Source organism: Hemitrygon akajei, chromosome 1, assembly GCF_048418815.1.
Source record: "Hemitrygon akajei chromosome 1, sHemAka1.3, whole genome shotgun sequence".
Classification (NCBI taxonomy): Eukaryota; Metazoa; Chordata; class Chondrichthyes; order Myliobatiformes; family Dasyatidae; genus Hemitrygon; species Hemitrygon akajei.
The window spans coordinates 30,663,686-30,684,255 of record NC_133124.1 but is presented as its reverse complement, the minus strand read 5'-3'; the positions used below and the strand labels follow the sequence as shown (position 1 = coordinate 30,684,255).

At 40.1% G+C, this 20,570-nt stretch overlaps 1 protein-coding gene and 1 long non-coding RNA gene across 2 annotated transcripts in view; one reads left to right on the top strand and one right to left on the bottom strand.

Annotated features, from left to right (window-relative positions):
* Positions 1 to 377: 377 nt before the first annotated feature.
* Positions 378 to 20,570, top strand: part of pi15b (peptidase inhibitor 15b) — a 36,891-nt gene continuing 16,698 nt past the window's right edge. The window contains exons 1-2 of the mRNA XM_073040270.1: positions 378 to 1,755; positions 2,040 to 2,333. Of these exons, the coding sequence (XP_072896371.1) occupies positions 2,064 to 2,333 (270 nt within the window). The 5' untranslated portion in view covers positions 378 to 1,755; positions 2,040 to 2,063. The remainder of the gene's footprint in view (positions 1,756 to 2,039; positions 2,334 to 20,570) is intronic.
* LOC140725175 (uncharacterized) overlaps positions 3,448 to 20,570 on the bottom strand; it is a 57,745-nt gene continuing 40,622 nt past the window's right edge. Inside the window, exon 3 of the long non-coding RNA XR_012098286.1 lies at positions 3,448 to 4,882. This is a non-coding gene — a long non-coding RNA (uncharacterized lncRNA). The remainder of the gene's footprint in view (positions 4,883 to 20,570) is intronic.

Genomic DNA, 20,570 nt, shown 5'->3' with positions numbered 1-20,570 from the left:
ATGGTTTATCTAAGGTTATCTTTTCAAGGCTACATTTTTGAGCGATTGACATAGCCAATAGCGAGAGAGGGACAACTAATGCTGACCTAGGCACGCTGATCCTGAATAACATGAATAAAAAAACACTGCTTGTAAAAATAATTTCGATTTTGGTCGTTATTACGTGGGTGGCAAAATAAACCAGTTGGTCAAATCTTGGTTTTGGAAGTCCATTGACTGTTTAATTTTCAGAATAAAGAAAGTGGCTGAGGTAAGATTGCTCATCTCAATACTGATTTTTGGATAATCTCCAGATTTACTATGCAGGGCTGTGGGGATCAGAGCAGTGGGAATAATTGATTCCCGCCAGGGACAAATACGCTCTCCGGAATGTTTTGTTTTGGAGAATTCCTGTCCTTTGCCTGAAGCAATGATTGTCAACACGTAGATTTCACGGAAAAGAACTGCAGCCTCTTCGCTAGAGTTCGTGCGTCACTTCGCTCTCCGTATCCATTTGATCTGCAGCGTGAAATGTGACCCGGTTGAAACCGTGGCTCTTTGACTGAAAATAAACGTCGCGAACTGTACGCATCGAAGTGACAGTTAAAGATTCCGGCGCGCTTCTGAAAAGTATGAATAACTGCAAAGTATGATTCTTTGCGGTTTTTACCGATAATATTAATTGCAGGTGTGTGTGTGTGTGTGTGTGTGTGTGTGTGTGTGTGTGTGTGTGTGTGTGTGTGTGTGTGTGTGTGTGTGTGTGTGTGTGGTGTGATGTTTCAGCTGGAAAAATGCTTAAAGTCCCCCACCGAGGCTCCAAATATTCCTCTAAAATACAGCCAGTCATTTATATGCAGTCCCCGAAGTCCTTCTGCAATGCAAAGTGTAGCTTTCCTTCCCATAACACCTGCAAAATAAAACTGGTTTGGACGTCGGTGCGGTATTATCTTTCTGTTTCACTTGGGGGCAAATTTATTATTAAAGATTTACTGCTGTGTAGTGCGCTATTAATTCGACATTGCTTGGCACGTCATTCAGAAAGATTCGAATAAAGACAACGATTCAGCAGTCTGTCTCCCGTAACACTTGTAAACTTCTAAAGCAGGTGGTGTAAGAGACGGTCTCGTTTTACAATCGACTGGATAAACAAAAGCTTTAAAAATCCGAATTCATTATCTTCTTCAGGTAAAATTGCACCTTATCGACTTAATTTCCAAGACTTTAATAAAAAAAAAGTGTTTAAGATACCAGTCTTGTGCGCCTTTTCACTATAAGATGACTGTACTCTCTCAGAACTATAATTTGGACCATTTCCGAATCATTGTCTGTAACATTGCTGCCGTCTTTCAAAACAGAGATGGAAAACACGGTTTATTCTTCGTACTGACACCACGCACAATGTTCTCCCCTGCCAGCTCTCCCGATCACACGCACATGTGGTTTGGAATAGCTTATGATGGAAGTCTGGCAAACAGTGAAAAGAGGGCCAGCGAAGGAGGTGGGTCTCCAACTGATAATATACTGACTCAGGGACTGTGAAGAGTTAAAAAGACACCATCATCAAGGAGAAAGTGTTTGCCTTCCTGGGTCGTTTTACCCAATATAAAAGCACAATAACAGCAGTCTTAGACCAGAAGAAACCCCTCTCACGTCTACGATTTCTCCAGCGTTCACGTTACCGTTTTACCTCTCTCACATCGGAGGACACTTTTCAATACTCCTTCGAAATTTAGGAGGGCTCGGACTATATTTTTTGCCGGTGACTGTAAGCAGCAGGTGAGCTACACTTATCGTTACGTTAAGTATATTTTAAAAAAAAAATCAAATTACTGGATCCAGCAGGCAGCCGATTTGCAGTAAGTGAAAACCCATTTATATTTCAGTTATCTGAATGTTTCTGTCTATTTGCAAACGAATATCGATATTAGGATGATATATAGTTAATGTATGCATTGGTACGAGTTCCTCAGCCACGCTATCTATTGAAAATGGAAACTGTATATGCATACTGATCTCCCTGCACATATTGTTCTTTATTCAGTGTAACTTCTGATTTGCAGTGCTCCGCTTACCCTTCGGCAACCATGAGACTCTGCTCCACATTAAGTTTAATCAGGTTACTGTGCGCTCTCCAGGGAACAAGTGCATTTATTTCAGTTAATGTCAGCGACACGCTCCTCTCATCAAACTTCAGTGGGAAAGAATTATCCTGGAGAAAATATCCTGGACCCGAGAATGTCCCTAAAACCAGACGGAGGCGATACATCTCCCAGAATGACATCTCGGCTATTCTCGATTACCACAATAAAGTTCGAAGTCGCGTCGTCCCACCTGCTGCAAACATGGAGTATATGGTGAGTTCACCGGGCTGCTTTGAATCAGTTCCCTCCGCTCGTCTGCACGTTCGCCAATCACTGTGCCATAGGCGTGGTGTAGTTTGAGCAAAGGGAAAGCGATAGCAGATTTCCAAAAGCCTTAATAGTTTTACACCCCCTGCCGGATAGAGAACCATTTGAAATTCAGAACCAAAGCAACCGCAGTTCTTCAAAAAAAAATTGAGCGGTTTTTTAAAAATTGCAACGAATGCCAAAAACGGAAACTGAGAGAAATCAGAAAAAAAACTGTCCAGCACCGAAAGGAAAGAGAATATTACAGCTAAGAAATCCAGTCCCCCTTCAGTGAGCTCTATAATGGAAGAATTAATGGTGATAAAATATTGTTTGTAAAAGCCAGTAGATTTATACAAAAATTCAATCTTTTTGAACCCGCACATTTGGCACTGTTGCGAGATTTTTTGAAAAGCTATTTCAGTGTTTAATGGTATCAATATCTCGGGCAACAGTTTGTAAGGTCAACTAACCTACTTAATAGTTTTGATACTTGCTGATCAACCTGCAGAATATAAGACTTACTAATCAAAGAAATAAGGGGAAAAAGTAAAGCATAAAACAAGCAAAGATTATTTCAGTTTTCATTTTTACAGTAACCAATTTTTTACCAACCAGCATCTGCAATGTTGAGATTAGTAATACTTCCTTTGTGTTTTCTGAAAATTTATGTGCATTTTATCATAATAAATTGAGAGATCTAATGAAAATATTTTCATTTCCGTTCAAGCGCATATGATACAACAAGCCATGTTAAAGAAGATCACCTTTTCAGCAATGTTTATATTGTGTTAGATGGTTTATCAGATTCATTTTATTCTTCTGAACAACAAGTAGAGCCTCCAACAGCTTCTGAAGATACTCTGGCCTTACAACTAATCAAATACAGCAAAAGTATTAAGAGACTGGTGTATTTTGATTTAATCTCAACCAGTTACTCTTGGGTAAAGATGCCTCATGTCCAGCATAGATGAACAGTATATTTATTATTTAGGCAAAACTCTCATAATAAATTATGTCAAAAATATTCAGATCTGCAATGATGTGAATATTCTCTCAATGAGTTGCCATAATATCCATTCCAAGTGCTTGAAACTCACACTACTTTTTCCCCAGCTGTGTTTTACCTTGTGTTAAGTAAAACATTTCATTGAAGATAAAAGATCAACATTATCAGTTAACTTTTATTTCTTCATTGGAAGCTTGATTACTGATGATGTCACTGCAGAGGAGGAGGAGGAGGTTCATAGCCAGGTGGCTTGAGTATGTGCTCCTTCGGCTGGAATATACTGGGGCAGCAATCTATCATGATTTGCCAAAAAATTTCCCTTTTTTCCTGCACAGGACACTCCTTATCCTTAAGTGTTTTTTTATAGAGAGTGTTGTGTATGGAATGTACTGCCAGGTATCTTGGTAGAGATAGATACATTTGGGACATTTAAGAAACTCTTAGATAGGCACGTAGATGATAAATATCATGGGCTATCCAGGTGGAAAAGGTTTGTTTGATCTTAGAATAGGTTTAACATCAGCACAACATTGTGGCCTGTACTGTATTGTAATGCTCTATGTTCCCTATGTTTTCTATAAGCACAAAGAGGAAGGCTGAATGTAGGAATAGTGCGGTCACTGTAAAGATTTTGTGGGGTACGAAAGAGAAGCTGGTGAGCTTGAAAATCAAATAACTGTGGATTATGGAAATCTTAAAAACAGAAAATGCTTTAAACACTCAGCAGGTCAGGCAGCATCTGTGGAAGGAGAAACAGGATTAATGTTTCAGTTTGTACTGACTCACTCCACAGATGCTGCCTGACTTTCTGAGTGTTTCTAGCATTTTCTGTTTTTAATTTCAGGCTGACAAACTGATCTCCTTTCCACTTTGCATGTCTTTTTCTGAGGGGATCTCCCATCCAAAGAGCCCTGTGCTGGAAGCAAGACAGACTTTGCACTGTAGCTATGCAGCTTCCCCCTGAAAGAATGTACACCTTTCACTGGAGGACAGCAAGCCCTTCCGGCAGAGATGGGAATTGGAAGGTTCAGACTGTGGGTGTCTGGCAACATGGAAGATTGCAGCTCGACACCTACTTCCCCTGTTGTGCTGTATTTTTACTCTTGGCTCTGTGCCCCTCTCATTCACAACATATTGCCCTAGGAAAAGCAGTATCTTCTTCAGACTGCAAATGAAGTCGCCTTGATGGTGTGAAGCTGTAGAGTGTAAGGTGTTCTGGTCAGGGTGGGGTGGTAGGAAATATGCAACTATTTCCAAACATTATCACTGAAGCAAGGCATTAGGAAGCAAAATTTGGAACGCTTCAAAGCTGTCAGACTTTTCACTTCTGTCTGGCTCACACAACTGGGAAAGTGCATTAAGCTGTTGTCATGGTGTGCTCTCAGAGGACAGGACCTGGGTGTGGAGGAATGGCAGGTTTTCTCTGTCCCGGAGGCACCCACTCAACCCGGGAGCTGTAGACGGCAGGCTCACAGCTCGACCCAGGATCAGAGAAACAGTAGGATCCCTAGGAGGAGACAGAAACAAGAGGTTAAACGTAGGAATACCAACAGAGTTTCAGAGGAGCATCCAAGCAACAACAATACTAGACAATTCATTTTCTCCAACACAATGACTCCTCTAAGACACTTCTTCTACTTCTTCTTCTTCTTCTTCTTCTTCTTCTTCTTCTTCTTCTATTTACGGCAGTATAGACGCATCTAGGCGTATTACTGCCCTCCGCAGGACGTACAATTAATTACAGAATTTCAAGAAACTCAACTCTGAGGCACTGAATGAGAGTCCTCTTTAAATATTCATAGGCTGCGCCAGTCACAACTAATTTGACCAGATTAAACCAAAAACACAAGGGCTTAATGGCTCTAGTTAAGATAACAGTTTGTAAATACAGGTGTTCAAGAAACCTAGAAGCTCAACGCTCTGTGGCAAGCTGCAGGGCTCATGACAGTTGTTTTAAGTTGAGCTATGAAAGAGTATTGCTGGGCAGCAGACCAATAAATGAATGGACATAGTTTTCATCAACATAGGTAGATAGTTTGCTGAAATTTAAAAAATAACTATTGAAATTTATGTACAGCAGATTTCTGGCACAATAAGTGGTATGAAAGGCTAAATGTAGACATCCTCAAACTACTATAAGCATAATGAAAGTCTATGCTTATTGGTAGCATATTTAGTACAATTATATCTAAGTTAATGGTGTCTCTCTTTGTTTCTGTTTAAGCATTCTCACCTCGCCCCCACCCCCCCCCACCATTAAGTTTTGTGCAATTAACATAGTGGGACACTTTTTGTTCACCCAAAAATTCCTCTTGCTCTTGCTTTCTAGGATGATCAACACAAGTTGCTTTGATTCACTCCCAGTTAGTTTCTCCAATCACACAATATAGCAGCCTTCCATTTTGTACTAAGCTCCCAATTCCTTCCACCCCCAAGTGAAACGTGCTGCTGTTATTATGAATTCTTAGCTCATGGTCTTTTAGAAAATGATTGGGAAACAGGAAGATAGAGGCATCAGCTCAATTAATCAGAACTATTGCTCATTTGTCTAAAACATAGTTCTTAGAGAAATTTTGATGAAAGTCAAGATATGGTAGAAGCACTTCTCCATTATAATTCATTGGGCTAATATGATTTCTATAACTATGGGCATTTATGGTGCTGATTTTGTTTTCCATGCAGATTCAAAAAGTAATGCAGTCTTTCAGTCACTAGAATTGCCCATATATAAGGAGGAAACAAATTCTCCTCATTTTGGTTTGTTAAGCTTCTTAGAGTATTGGATTTTCTTGGCCTGCCCACTAGTTTCCGAGTTGTCATGCCCAGTAATAACCTGGCCTGACATCTGAACATCAACATTTCAGCATTGTGCCTGCAATGTAAATTTAGGTTTCACTGAGGCGTGCCCATATGGGACAAGCAAGATATGCATAATAGTTGAATAAAAGGGTAACCAATGATGTTTGGAATGAGCTGCATGGCAAATTCCTGTCCTGAACTTGCATGTCATGGAGAGGTTTGCCTGATCTTATTTAGATTGGATGAAGCTTTCTAAGAAATTTGCTTAGTTGGCCCAGATACCTTTAACTGGCCACCAACTCTTGGTATTTAATTAATCTCTTCTTATTCTATTGTTGCATGCCCTTGTTGTGCAAAAGAATGTAAGCCATTCATTTCCATTGCTGTAATGTCAGCTGAATCTTCTTAGCTTACAGTTCATAAGTTGCTGAAATGTATATCCATAGCTTTGCTCTCATTGAAATGCATGAAATTCTCACAGGGCTCGACAGGCTTGATGCAGGGAGGATGTTTCTTCTGGCTGAGCATTCTGGAAGCAGGGCCAATGTCTTAAAGCAAGGGGTAGACCATCCAGGATTGGCATGAGTAGATGTTTTTTAACTGGAAGGGTGGTGAATCTTCAGAATGAAAGCCTGTAAGGACCATAAGAATTAGGCCTTTTGGCCCATCGAGTCTGCTCTATCATCTTTATCATGGCTGATTGATTTTCCCTCTCCACCCCATTCTTTTGCCTTCTCCCCATCTTTGACACCCTTAATCAAGAACCTATTAATCTCTGCTGTAAAAATACCTAATGACTTGGCCTCCACAGCCATCAATGGTAATGAATTCCACAGACTCATCAGCCTTTTAGCTAAAGATATTTCTTCTCATTTCTGTTCTAAAGGGATATCCTTCTATTCTGAGGATGTGCCCTCTGATCCTATACTCAACCACAATCAATTCAGACAGAGATGATTTTATTTTCGGATATTAAGGGTGTCACGGGATATGGGGATAGTGCCGATATGCTGCTGAGATAGAAGGCCAGCCATGATTCTAGTGAATGGAGGAGAAGGTTTGAAAGGCTAACTGGCCTCCTCCTTTTCCAGTTCCTTACGATTCCAGTGCAGTTCTAAATTCTGCAAATCTAGAGTCGTCTAAAAGTATCCCAATTCAAATGTGTTCTATTCACCTATCACCTGTACAGTGGTTCCAGATTAAACAATGCCTTGAATATTAGCAAACATTTGGGAGTCTTGCGAAATGGATTTGCCAGTTACTGCAGTGCTACAGGCATTGTGTGCTATGTAGGAATTCAATTAGTGGGCACATTTCTGACTTGCAAACTGTTCTAGTTAGGATCAGCTCTCAGAAATGAAACCCTGCCTTAACCTGGGGAGGACCTGGAATATTTTTTTTGACAAATGTCTCCAGGTTCCTTTCCAATCTGTATTTGCAATCTGCTCCAGTTGTGAAATTTTCCAAATTCTCTGTATTCCCTGATTCTCTTTTGAGTTTGAATTGTTTTCCCTTAGGCCTTCAGCCTGCCAAAGCCCCAAGCTCTTGAATCCCCCCACTAAACGTCAGCATTTACTCCTTTATGATGCTCATTTAAAAACTAGCTTTATGGTCGGATATATGTATATCTGTTATAAAATCTCTTAACATTTGTTGGATGAATGTTCCAAGATAATGCTCCAAGGAAGTACTTGAAGTGCTTTATTAAGGTGGAAATACTATACAAAAGTCATCGGCACTCACACACACATATACAAAAGCTGGGGTGCTTAAGATTTTTGTGTAGTACTGTATATTATGTCTTTCCAGTTACCAAATAACACTTAATACTACTGAGCTAATACGAAGCTAAGCATTCCTATTCCTGTTTCTGCACCTCCTTCCTATTTTCACCATGTGCATTAATGTGCAGAAGTCTTTGGCTCCCTAGCTATATATAGGTGCACCTAATAGATTTGCAGAGTACTGTATAACTACAATTAATTGCTCCTAAAGAAATGTTTCCCTTATGTATAGTAACTAGGTTGTAATATAAAATTAGAAATGACTGTTGGTAAATTTGGGACCTTTTCAACTATGTAACTGCTTAAGTCTGTTTTTCCTCTCTTGAATAAATATTTGAACTTCTACCAGAAAGAGTTTTATATAATGCTGGTGCAAAAAATGGTACAGATACTGTTATGAATGATGTTTGGGATGGATGTTTAATAACATATCTCTCCTAGTTAAATTGTCATTAACTCCATTAAACGAAGCAGGTTAAAACAACAGACATGGAGAAATCCTATGGTATTAGCAATGCTAGTCACAGCTAATGGTCTTCAGATATCAATTTCTAACATGGCCTGTCCACTGAGCGTTAGGTAAGTGGATAGGGGTAACTGAGAAATATATGTTTGATTTTGATTGGATTGGTTGAAATGACGGTTCAACAGCAGCTGGCCTGCAGCTTTAGAAAATGACAGACCACCAACAAACTGATGGTGAAAAGGATGTCGGCTTTTCACCAGCATCATTTATAACTGTTTCTAGCCGAGGTTGAAATGTTTACACAGAAGAGGAAAAACAGACTTTAGAGGTGGCACAGTTGAAAAGGTCACATAAAAACAAGAAGAGAAACAGAAAGGGCAGAACATCAAATGCAAAGGGGGCAATTTCACTGGTTTAAATGGCACATTCATTATTATCAATACAGACAGACCTGTACATCAAGGGTGATGCTAACTACCAACTCATCATTGGAAAACTAAATTACCTTTTAACTTAGAATATTCTTTACAGAGATAAAGAAGACACACAAATAGAGAAGTTGGGGCCCACGCACTGAACTGATGGAAGGAGGCAGAAATCTAGAATAGGTTCCAATGAGATCCCCCTCATTCTTCTAAACTCCAGTGGGTACAGGCCAGAATCATCAAACGTTCCTCATATGTTAACCCTTTCATTTCTGGGATCATTCTTGTGAGCCTCCTCCGGACCATCTCCAAAGATAGCATATCCTTTCTTAGATAAGGGGCCCAAAAATGCTCACAATACTCCCAATTTAAGACTCTGCCAAACTGGATTGTGAATAATCACATGAAACAATGATTTCTTCTTAATAATTTGTATCCAAGAAATCCAGAACATTCCTTCTAATTCTGCCTTGAAGCTATGGGAGAGTGTATGCTTTTGCTTGTTCTGCTTTCTTAGTTCTTTTGCCTGAGTCCCTCTGGACCTCCAGTTTTGCTGGCACTGTGAGAGGCAAACTGTCACTTGTGGTCGTGAAGAGTGCCAATAGATTGTCGGTATTATCTAAATGATGCCGGAGAATTTGCAGTTATCCTAACACTGACCTTATTATTTGTATGGAAAAAATCTACATTGCAGACCTAGCCAAAGCAATTGAAAAAGTAAGAAGTCTAATTCCCCAATGGATGGTAATTCAAACAGAAATGCGTTCAGAATTATGCTTCTACAGACTAAGCCAATTTTCAACTGAGCAGCACTGTGGCTTTTGGAGACTGCAAAAGAATCTCTAAGTACCTGTGTTAAAGGGCATTTGGCCACAATGCACAGTTTCAAAGAGGCTGCAACAGCTTCTGCCTTACAACTATCTATACTATGTGTGTCCTAAAGATGGGGGCAAATTTCAAAACACACAAATAGAGAAGGTGGGGTTCATCCGCAGAACTGATGGAAGGACGCAGAAACCATGTGTTCCAGAACTCCCTGGATTTTCAGAATTGCTGAATAGTTGCTACTTGAACCAACTATAGTGGATCTGGGCCATATTTTGATAGTGTAAAGCAAAGGTCTAACTACATAAATAGTAAGGGGCATGTAACCACCAAGTATAGGAGTGGTAGCAATTCTAAATTCTACAACAGGGTGCCGCCAGCGTTTCCCACAATTGTGACCAACAGGCCTGAACAGAATCCTGTCAGTAAGATGAAAGACAGGTGAGCTTTACATCTGTGGGAGTGGAACAACTGGAGAAAGTTCTAGAATCATAGAACCATAGAACATTACAGCACAGAAAGAGAAAGGATTTATGTAGAATTGGAAAAGCAGGGTATGAGCTAAAGTCCTGTGTGTGGGAGATCCTGTCTCACTAACTTGATTGGTGTTTTCTGAGGAAGCAACTGAAAACATTCTTGAAGGCAGGGCAGTGGAATTCCGGCATTTTTAGTTAGGCATTTGATAGAGTTGCACGTGTTAGGTTGGTCCAGAAGGTTAAGCCATATGGAATCTGAGGCAACCTTGATTAGTTGGATCCTAAATTGGTCTAATGATAGAAGGCAGGATGTATTGGTGAGACATTGTGTTTCTGATGGGAAATCTGTAAAAAGTAATGCACGACACAATGAACTTTGTTGTTTGTGATATATTAACAACTTGGGTGTGAATGTAGGAAGTATGGTTAGTACGTCTATGGATGGCACAAAATTGGTGGTGTTCACATTTATCCACATTATTCTTCACTTACTGACATAGACCGTAAATGAAAGTAATTTTTTATAAATGCAGGTACCTTTGGGTTCAAATGAATATTCTTGAAAGTAGCAATACAGATACTTAGAGTGGTGAGGATGGAATGTAATATGCTTTTCTTCATAGGCCAGGCATATAAAATAAAAATTGGGATGTTATGTTGTAACACTGCCAAACACTGGTTCAGCCATAGTTGGAGTATTGTGTGCAGTTCCAAGTGTCACACTCTGGGAAGGATATAGTTGCACTGAAGTGAGTGGAGAGGAGATTCACTAGGATACAGAGGAATTCAGTTATGAGAGAGATTGGATAGCCTAGGGTTAAATTTCCTGGGACAAAGGAGGTTGTGGCATGCCCAGATTGATGTATATAGAATTATGAGAGGGCAAGATTGTGAGAATCTCTGTTCCATAGTTGGGGGTATCAAAAAGAAGAGAACACTGGATAAAGTGACTGGATTGAATTTTAAATGCAATCTGGGGTAAGGTTTTTAATACAGAGTGGTTGATACCTGGAACACTCTGCCAGGGGAGTGTGAGGAATCAGTTGCAGTCTCTATGTTTAAGACTCATTTAGACAGAGGCAAAGCATAGAAGGAGACAAATCTATATAGGCAGGTGGGGTGGGCAGAATGGTAGGCTTTGATGTGATGGGCTGAGAGCCTTTTTCTGTGCTGTGCACCTCAACAATTCCATGTCTAAATGGAAAAGAGACAACTCTGATGGCATTAGATCAATTGTGAAAAGGAGGAGGCATACTGAATGACATTCCTTCCCTTTAATAGAATTACAGAGAGGAAGATCAGAGCAATTACACTAATCTGATGTTTGATGCCAGGAGAAGCTTTTGGAATAGAAGTAGATGATGGTGAAAATAGATAGTGACAATATCATGAGAGGTGAGAGAAAAAGCTACAAGAGTGTTGAAGAATAATTCTGAAACAATATGTGACAAAATCTGTAAAGCTAATGGAAATATAGTTAAGGTAAATGGGAAAAAACCCAAGTTGATAATAACAAGTTATGAAATTGAGTGGGATTACAACTTGTGAGGAGGCAAAGAATCTTCAAGGCAGCCCAGAGAGTTGAATGAGTGGACCATGAGTGGAACATCCACATGGTGGATGCACAATAATGTGGATAAATTGAAGTTTTCTACTTTGGTAGGAGAAACGTAAAAGCGATAGATATGGAAATGTTGTTGTATGAAGAGATTCAAGTGCCCTGTTATGCAAACTACTGAAAGCAAATGTGCAAGCACAGCAAAAGGTTTTGAGTGCAGCAACAAGGACATCATGCTTCTTCAAGGATCATTGTTGTGGTGAAGAGGCTTGTGAGTTCCTGAGATCCTGAGAAGCAATGCCATCTGAAGCATAGGGTCACCCTTGGCAGTAAGGTCAACGAGGAGGTTCCAGTCAAAGAACGATCCAACAAAGACCTCAACGGTGGAGCTGGTGGAAGATGACGACACATTGCAAGAGCAGTGAAGGCGGAGGTAGACTGCAGCAGTGTAGGGTCCCCAGTCATCTTGCATGCCATGCCACTGGACCCCGACCCCGGTCTGTCAAAGATCACATGGTGGCTGCCCTTGTATCAGTCTCCCCATGTTAAACAAAGTCACGCTCAGGCATTAAAGGAAAACCCCTTGAGAGAACATCATACCTGCCCTGAGTGATCGCACTACTACTACTTTATGCTTCAACTGTACGGGGCCTTGGTAAGACAACATCTGGAATATTGTTGCTAGTTTAGGTTTCCTAAAGGGGACATGAAAAAAGTTCACCCAGTTTACTAGGGGCATTATTGGTATGATGGGGCTCTCATGTTAGGAGAGATTGAGTTGGCTAGGCCTGCATTCACTAAAGTTTTAAAGAACAAGAGGAGATCACATTGACATACACGAAGCTCTGATATGGTTTGACCGCCTGGTGTTTCCCCCACCTGTGAAGGTCCAGAACCAAGGGTCAAAATCTTTGGATATGGACATTGTGAGTGAAGCATGGAGAAATTTCTTCACTTAGAGGACAGGAAACCTATCGAATTCTTGACCATGCAAAAGGCTGACTTGCTGAATATATTCCAGAAAGAGGTGGATTTCTGGACAGAAAATGCATCAAAGGGTTGGGAAGAAATCTGCAATATGGCACTGAGATGGAGGAGCAAGAATCAAATTCCTATGTAATACAGGACCGCAAGTTCATCTTGGCAATTTCCAAAATGCTTATTAATATTCAAGGATTGTTTAACCTGGAACAAATGCAGACTAGTAAACACTGGGGTGATGGGTGAATGGCAAATGTCATGAACTGAGATAATTGTGGATGATTTAGGATTTGCAGAATTTTGTATTGCACTGAAATAGTTAGGTTGAGAGGTAGCATAAGAAGTAGAAGAATGAGAAGATCATTTAGCCCTTCAAGTCTGTTCTAGCATTCATTAAGTGGATAGTAATGCAGGCTTGATGAGCTGAAAGACCTACTACTGGTATTTTTCTATGTCCTATATTTTGAAGATTTCCATATATGCTGGAATTGAGAAAAATACTATAGTATGATGGAGGAGCTAGGACAAACACTATTATTCAGTAAGCCTCAAACGGTATAAGATTTTCCAGGGTTCTAAATTTTTCTTTTGCATGACTCAAAAGCAATTCTTTCAAGTGGAGATATGTTCATAAAATTATAAATGGAAGTTCTACTTCGTCAAGAGGCATAGATCAAGTAGGTAGCCAGAGTCTTTCTCCCCATGGCCGGAATGACTAATATGGGGGGCATAGTTTTAAGCCAATTGGAGAAAAGTACAGGGGGATGTTAGAGGTAAGTTTCTTCACACAGAGAGTGATGGGTATGTGGAACACACTGCTGGGGAGGTGGCAGAGGCAGATACATTATGGGCATTTAAGAAACTCTTTGGTAGGCACATGGATGATAGAAAGATGGAGAGCTATATAGGAGGGAAGGGTTAGGTCGATCTTAGAACTGGTTAAAAGGTTGGCAAACATTATGGGCCACAGGGCCTGTACTGTGCTCTAATGTTCTATGTCTTAAGTTACGTTCTGTTTCCATCAAGATCTACCAATTTATGTGGTCAGCTCACCTACCATGCCGCTGTATTGTTTATCATTTCAACATTTCATTCTTTTGTTTCTTTTGTTACCTCCACTTAAGACTGGGCTTTGAAAATATCATGGTCCACACAAAAAGTTGCAAGCTGGCTCCATTTCCATTTAGTCTGCATATTTCTTCCATTCCAAGGTTCTTTGACCTCTATATCTCAACATAGTCTTGAATTTCAGTGCATTTCAACCACATTCATCTGCTGATCTGAATACAGCCTGATTTGACCTGCGCAGCCTGATTGTGTCCTTCCTGGTTGCCTCAGTATAGTAAGTATAAGAAGATTTAGAGGGGGTCCAGAGGAGATTCACCAGGATGCTGCTTGGATTAGAGAGCATGTTTTATGAGGATAGGTTGAGTGAGCAAAGGCTCTTTTCTTTGGAGAGAAAATGGATGAGAGGTGACTTGATAGAGGTGTACAAGATGATAGGAGACATAGATTGAAGGGATAGCCAGAGACCTTTTTCCAGGGTAGAAATGGCTAATACAAGGGGACATAATTATAAGGTGATTGGATGAAATTATAGAACACACACAAAAAGCTGGAGGAACTCAGCAGGCTGGGCAGCATCTATGGAAAGCAGTACATTTGATGTTTCGGGCCAAGACCCTTCCTTGGGACCTCAAGACTGTACTCCTTTCCATAGACACTGCCTGGCCTGCTGAGTTCCTCCAGCTTTTTGTATGTGTTGCCTGGATTCCAGCATCTGCAAATCTTCTCTTTTTTGTGGAGGAAATTATAGTAGGGGGTTGTCAGAGGTACATTCTTTACACAGAGCATAGTGAGAGAAAGGACCACTCTAGTGGTGATGGAGGCAGATACATTAGAGACATATAAGGAACTCTTGAGTAGCAATATGCAAGATAGAAAAATGGACAGTTATGTAATGGGGAAGGGTTAGATTAATTATAGAGTAGTTTAAAAGACCAGCACAACATTGTGGGACACAGGGCCTGTACTGTCCTGTAATGTTCAATGTTCTATGCTCTATGTTTTCATACAAAGGAGTGTACAAATTGAGTAAGAAATGGTCCCAGATGGTGAAATCAAAATGAAAATCAACTGAGGAAAAGGAAGAGGGAGTTTGGAAAGAAAGGCAATTGATGGAAAGAAAGACGAGACCTGGAAGAGGGGAAACTCAGTGAATAAAATGAGGGATGAATTATTTCAGGTGGAAGCGAGGAGGTTCTTCATCAGTCAGAGAGTTGTGACCTTTTGGAATTCTCAGTGCAGAGAGTTGTGGAAGAATCACTGACTGTGCTCAAGGCTGAGAGAGACAGGTTGGAGTTAACAGGGGGACGGCGATTACATAGAAAAGTAGAGTTAATGCCAGGAGCATAGCAACCATTGTTTTTTTTAAGTGGCATGGCTCCTGGACTTATAGAGTTATACAGCACAGAACAGGTCCTCCATGCTGATCTTTTTACTCTTTCTACACTAATTCCATTTACCCACGCTAGGACCTGCCTATTTAAGTGTCTGTCTAAATGTTTCCTAAATGCAGTGATTGTATGTGATTTCAGCACCTCCTCTAGCTGCACATTCCAGATATCAATCACCCTCTGTGTTTTTAAAAAAAAACTTTTCCCATCAAATCCCCTTTGACGCTCCTTCCTCTCATCATAAAACCATGACTTGTTATTTTTTTTATACCCCCACCACAGGAAAAATAGACTATTTACTCCATCTATGGAAAAGAATGAGCAGTTAGAATTTGGGCTGAGACCCTTCATCAGGACGCCTTTGTATTATTTCTACTTTCTTAACAATAAAATAGCATATGTCCCCATGAACCTGAAATATATTCTAGATATTAAGCTATTTATAGATTCTAAATTCCTGCTGAAGGCTCTCAGCTTTGGTTGTTGGAGAAGGGAGACCTGCTCTCCCTTGGCAGTAAATAAGGTGGAACACCCTCTCTTTGACCTCATCATTTACCACCATACAAAGACTTAGTACCTTTAAGGTGAAATAGTAATTCACTTACTATTGCATTTTAAGTGAACATAGATCTATTGTATTACATTCACTACCTTGATGTGGTCTTTCTGTATTGGCAAAAAAACAAGTAAAATTGTTTATTGTTTATTCACAAGTACAATTGTGAATACAAATTGTATTCACTTTGAAGAATACTATTGTTCAGTCTACAGAGGTGACTGTGACTTGCAATGGTCTGTTGCTTTGTTCTTCAGGACTGGAAAAGAAGGGGGAAAAGGTCAGAATAAGGAGGAGGGGAAGTTTGTCTATTTATAGGGGAAGTCCCTATAAATGGAAAGCAGTAAAAATCTTGAAGCTAAAAACTACTGTCTATAGAAAAGTTTTGCAAACAAGCTCTGCATATGGAAGACACTCTATCTGTGAGAATTAAGATGGGCCTTACTACACCTTTCTTATTGCTGCTTGACGGCACAGTAGAAGACAATGGGTTGTTTAATTTGGCTTGTTTCAAACAGACAAGCTGACTCTAAGTTGCTTAGTTCAAGGAAGCTTGCAGACCAGATGGATAATATCATTAAGCAGATCAAATAACTGATCTGTTTATAGCTGGAATGTTTCTGTACTCAAGGAAGTTATCTGTACAGCATTAATTATGAACTGTGAACATTAAGCTGAGATCTATGTCTCCTAGATGCTTTTAAGCTAATTGTATAAAAAAGGGCATCTGAGGAACTATCATATAGTGTGAAGTCAAACAAGTGGTAGAAAAAAGGTGCAGTATAGGTGTTCAGTTCAGTTCAGGGTTATTAGGAATGGTTGAAGAACATCACGAGGAATGACAAGTAGAAGGGGTGACTAAGGTCGATTAGTCTAGCTTAGATTTCTGCAATGGACGTTTTGTTCATTTGCATCATTGATATGTCTTTATTTATAGGAATGGTACCAACAATATATTTTAGAAATCCTTTCTGTCTTAGGAATGGTTTTTAATTTGGAAATATTTTATAAGATAGAAATTCTCTGAGCTTTAAATATGTTATAAGAATGTTGTTTGGATTTAAATGTGTATCACTGAAAATAAATTAAATGTGTTTAAACTACTTTGTTAGCTAGAAGAGTGGGGACCCACTGCCAATATAGTAGATATTGGCAGCTAAACTCACCATGCAGAATAAACAAGGAAATAAACTAGTAATAAAATAATAAAATTAGGTAGTTATAGTATAATCTCCCTTTAGTGAGAATACTCATGACTATACAGTATATATCTGATAGGGCTTAAGGTCTTCATTTGAGTTTAGAACTTTGCAGTCAGCAAACCCAATACCATCACACTCTTTCTAAATATATCACCTGATCCTCTGGGTGTTCAAAGCATTTTCCATTTTTATTTCATATTTCAGATGACAACTATGTGCAAAATTCACCATGTAATTTTAGAACAGCAGTGGCTTTCAATCCTATCAAGTCAAATACACTTGTCTAAATTTACTAACCCTTGTGGGAATTTCAGTGGTTAAATGCCAAGTATTTATCTATTGCTTTGTAACAGAAAAACAATTGTTAATGCTGTAACTACAAGTGTTGCCTGTTTTGAAAGGGCACCCAAAAGAATAATATGAGGTAAGTTATGACTCATTTTCGTAGGGTCCATGTGGAAAATGCATGGCTCTTTGTTGACCTATTGACGAGGAACAGATCTTCAGGAATACAATGTGTTTCTAATTCATGGTCTAACAAGTGCCTGTCAGACCAGAAGTAGTGGTGTGGTTATGAACTTTCCAGGGTTTCTTATGACTCATGGAATACCACATGGCCAAATTTGCATTGGCAGACAGATATTACACACCCTTTTTTGGATTTTTTCCACATCTTTTTTTAGCTACTCACTCCTGGCACTGCAAGCTAGAAGCTGAAACCGTGTAGCATGCAGGCTTTTCCATTGCTGTTGAGTGATGTTCAAATCAGTCTGGACTGTAGTTTTGGATGCTCATTTTCTTTGTCCCAATTCAAGCGATTCAGATCTGGTTCAGTACATATGCTCTTTCTGTATTACCTAAAATCAAGCACATCTCATTTGGTGGTGCTAGAAAGCATTTGTCGGTTTCGAGTGGCTAATTTGCACTGAATTGACCCTGTGAGGGCTGTGTTCCAGATTCGTGCTGACTGATCATTATCATTATTTCTGTTTTAGGTTAGCAGCAATCAGACTGTTTCCTTTACCCAAACACATTGTACAATCCTTACAATTACACTTTGCATTCTCGTGGAGAAGAATGTGCAGTGTAATTGGAGCCAGCAATAGCAAATGGTAGGGACAGGAATGTGCAGATGGAGAGAGTGCTTGTCATATTTGGCATGTCCTCAGTGGAGTCCAACATCATGGCTGAGTCCATTGAATACAATGATATCCTTTTTGCCTTACTATCTTTCTCAAAGGTCTCTATTTTCCTCTCTCTCCCAATATTTCCTTAAATGGGATAGAGTAAACATATACGCTTTGTTCTGCCACCTGCCTTATCTCAACCTGTTGCATGCCTCCCCTACCCCTCACAGTCTCTCTGTCCTCCCAAACCTGCTCACTTCGTTTCAACACCATCCTTCAATGTTTCTGCTGAGAACAGTAACCTGGCCAACTAGTCCTGAATGAACATGAAGGAAGCAAAATGAAGAAACATTGTCATTGGATTTGATGCTGAAAGTCTGGGGTCAAAATACAGAAAATGCTGGAAAACTCAACAGGTCAGGTAGCCTCAATTGAAAAAGAAATTGTCAATAATCCTGGTCTGTGACCCTTGTTGTGAACAAAGGATCATGCACTTGAAATGTTACACACACACACACACACACACACACACACACACACACACACACACACACACACACACACACACACACACACACACACACACACACACACACACACACACACTCGCTATGCTGAGTTTTTCTGGCAATTTTGTTTCTGTTGAAGTCTATATGTCAGGGTTCCAAGACAGCAAAGTAGAATCATGTTCTGATGCAAAGGGTTAACATGGGAGTTTCAGTGTGACAGCCTACAAGTCTCCACAGCAGTGGTACAATGGCCTTATGGCACCAGTAACCCAAGTTCAATCATGACCACTGGGCCTGTTTGCATGGTCTTTGCATGTTCTCTCTGTCATCATAGTGATTTCCTCCATGTGCTCCACACTTCAAAAGCACATTGCTTATTAGGCGAGTTGGCCACTTTAAATTGGTAGAACCTGCTGGAGTTGATGGAAATTTGAAAGAAGTGTAATAGGATTAGTTAAGGAATAGTGCTTGATGGTCAGCATCTACAAACGTCTGTACTTGGTGGATGGAAAGACCTATTTCCATGTTGTATGACTCTACAACTCTTAAGAAGGTGTATGATGTGTTGGCTTTCAAGAGTCGTGAGGTAATGTTACAGCTGTACAAGACCCTAGTCAGACCCCACTTGGAGTACTGTGTTCATTTCTGATCACCTCACTACAGGAAGGATGTGGATACTACAGAGAGAGTGCAGAGGAGATTTACAAGGATGTTGCCTGGATTGGAGAGCATGCCTTATGAGAATAGGTTGAGTGAACTTGGCCTTTTCTCCATGGAGTGACGGAGGATTAGAGGTGTATAAGATGATGAGAGGCATTGATTGTGTGGATAGCCAGAGGCTTTTTCCCAGGGCTGAAATGGCTGAAATGAGGGGGTGTTGTTTTAAGGTGCTTGGAAGCAGGTACAAGAGGGATGTCAGAAGAAAGTTTTTCACACAGAGAGCGGTGGATGCCTGGAATGCACTGCCAGTGACAGTGGTAGAGGCAGATACAATAGGGTCTTTAAAGACACTCTTAGATCGGTACTTGGAGCTTAGAAAAATAGAGAACTCTGCGGTAGGGAACTTCTAAGCAGATTCTAGAGTAGGTTACATGGTCGGCACAACACTGTGGGCATAAGGGCCTGTAAGGTGCTGTAGATTTCTATGTAACGCTAGACAAACTGTATGCATAATGAAATCTTTGGTGCCTGACCCAAAGCTATTTTGTAAAGTCAAGGAGTTTGAACACCTGCATTTACCATACACAGGGCTTTGTACAGAGCTTGGAGCCCATCCTTTCCAGCATGGAAGTGTTGGGTAACTCCTTTGTCACTCTTGTGGATCCATCCATTTCATAGAGTTAAGTTTCTATTGTAGCACAAGCCAAAATTTCTGGCATGTTATATACTGGAGTGGAAGCTTAAACCTGTAGTGAGGCCCAGATTGCAGCTATAACAGATACCAGTCTGAGTCCTCCTCCTGGACCTCTTCCCTGCCATTCCTTCTTGTCTTCATTTTCCAACTAGCTTCTGCAATTCAGCCACTTCCAACACTACCCTAACCCTTTGGTCTATGAACTGCTTTTCACTGTCCCTGATTCTTTCCTCTCCATTCACTTCTGCATTCATCATCTATTACTTTTCAACTGAAAAATTCCAGGAGCCAAGGGAGACGTTTTCATTAATTAAGCCATTTGGGTAGTGTGGATCCATCCTGCGATGTGGGGTATGTGATATGGGTGCTGACTATTTAGTCAGCTGCCAGAATCACTGCTTTGAGAACAATAGTTACACTGACAATTCCGTGAATACGCTTCATCAAGGGTAATACATGCAATTTCATAATCTTACCTGCCTCTGGAGATTTCAGCTATTGAAATTGTCAGAGACATTTTTTTCCGAAGGCAATTTGAGTAACATAGATTGAAATGATATTATCACACTGTGTCCTATGCGAATGGTAACAGCTGATAGATATATTAGAAAGGAAGAGCCCAGAGTGTTGATTAAAGGGAATACAGTTTAATAAGGATAAAGAACTATAAATGGGAT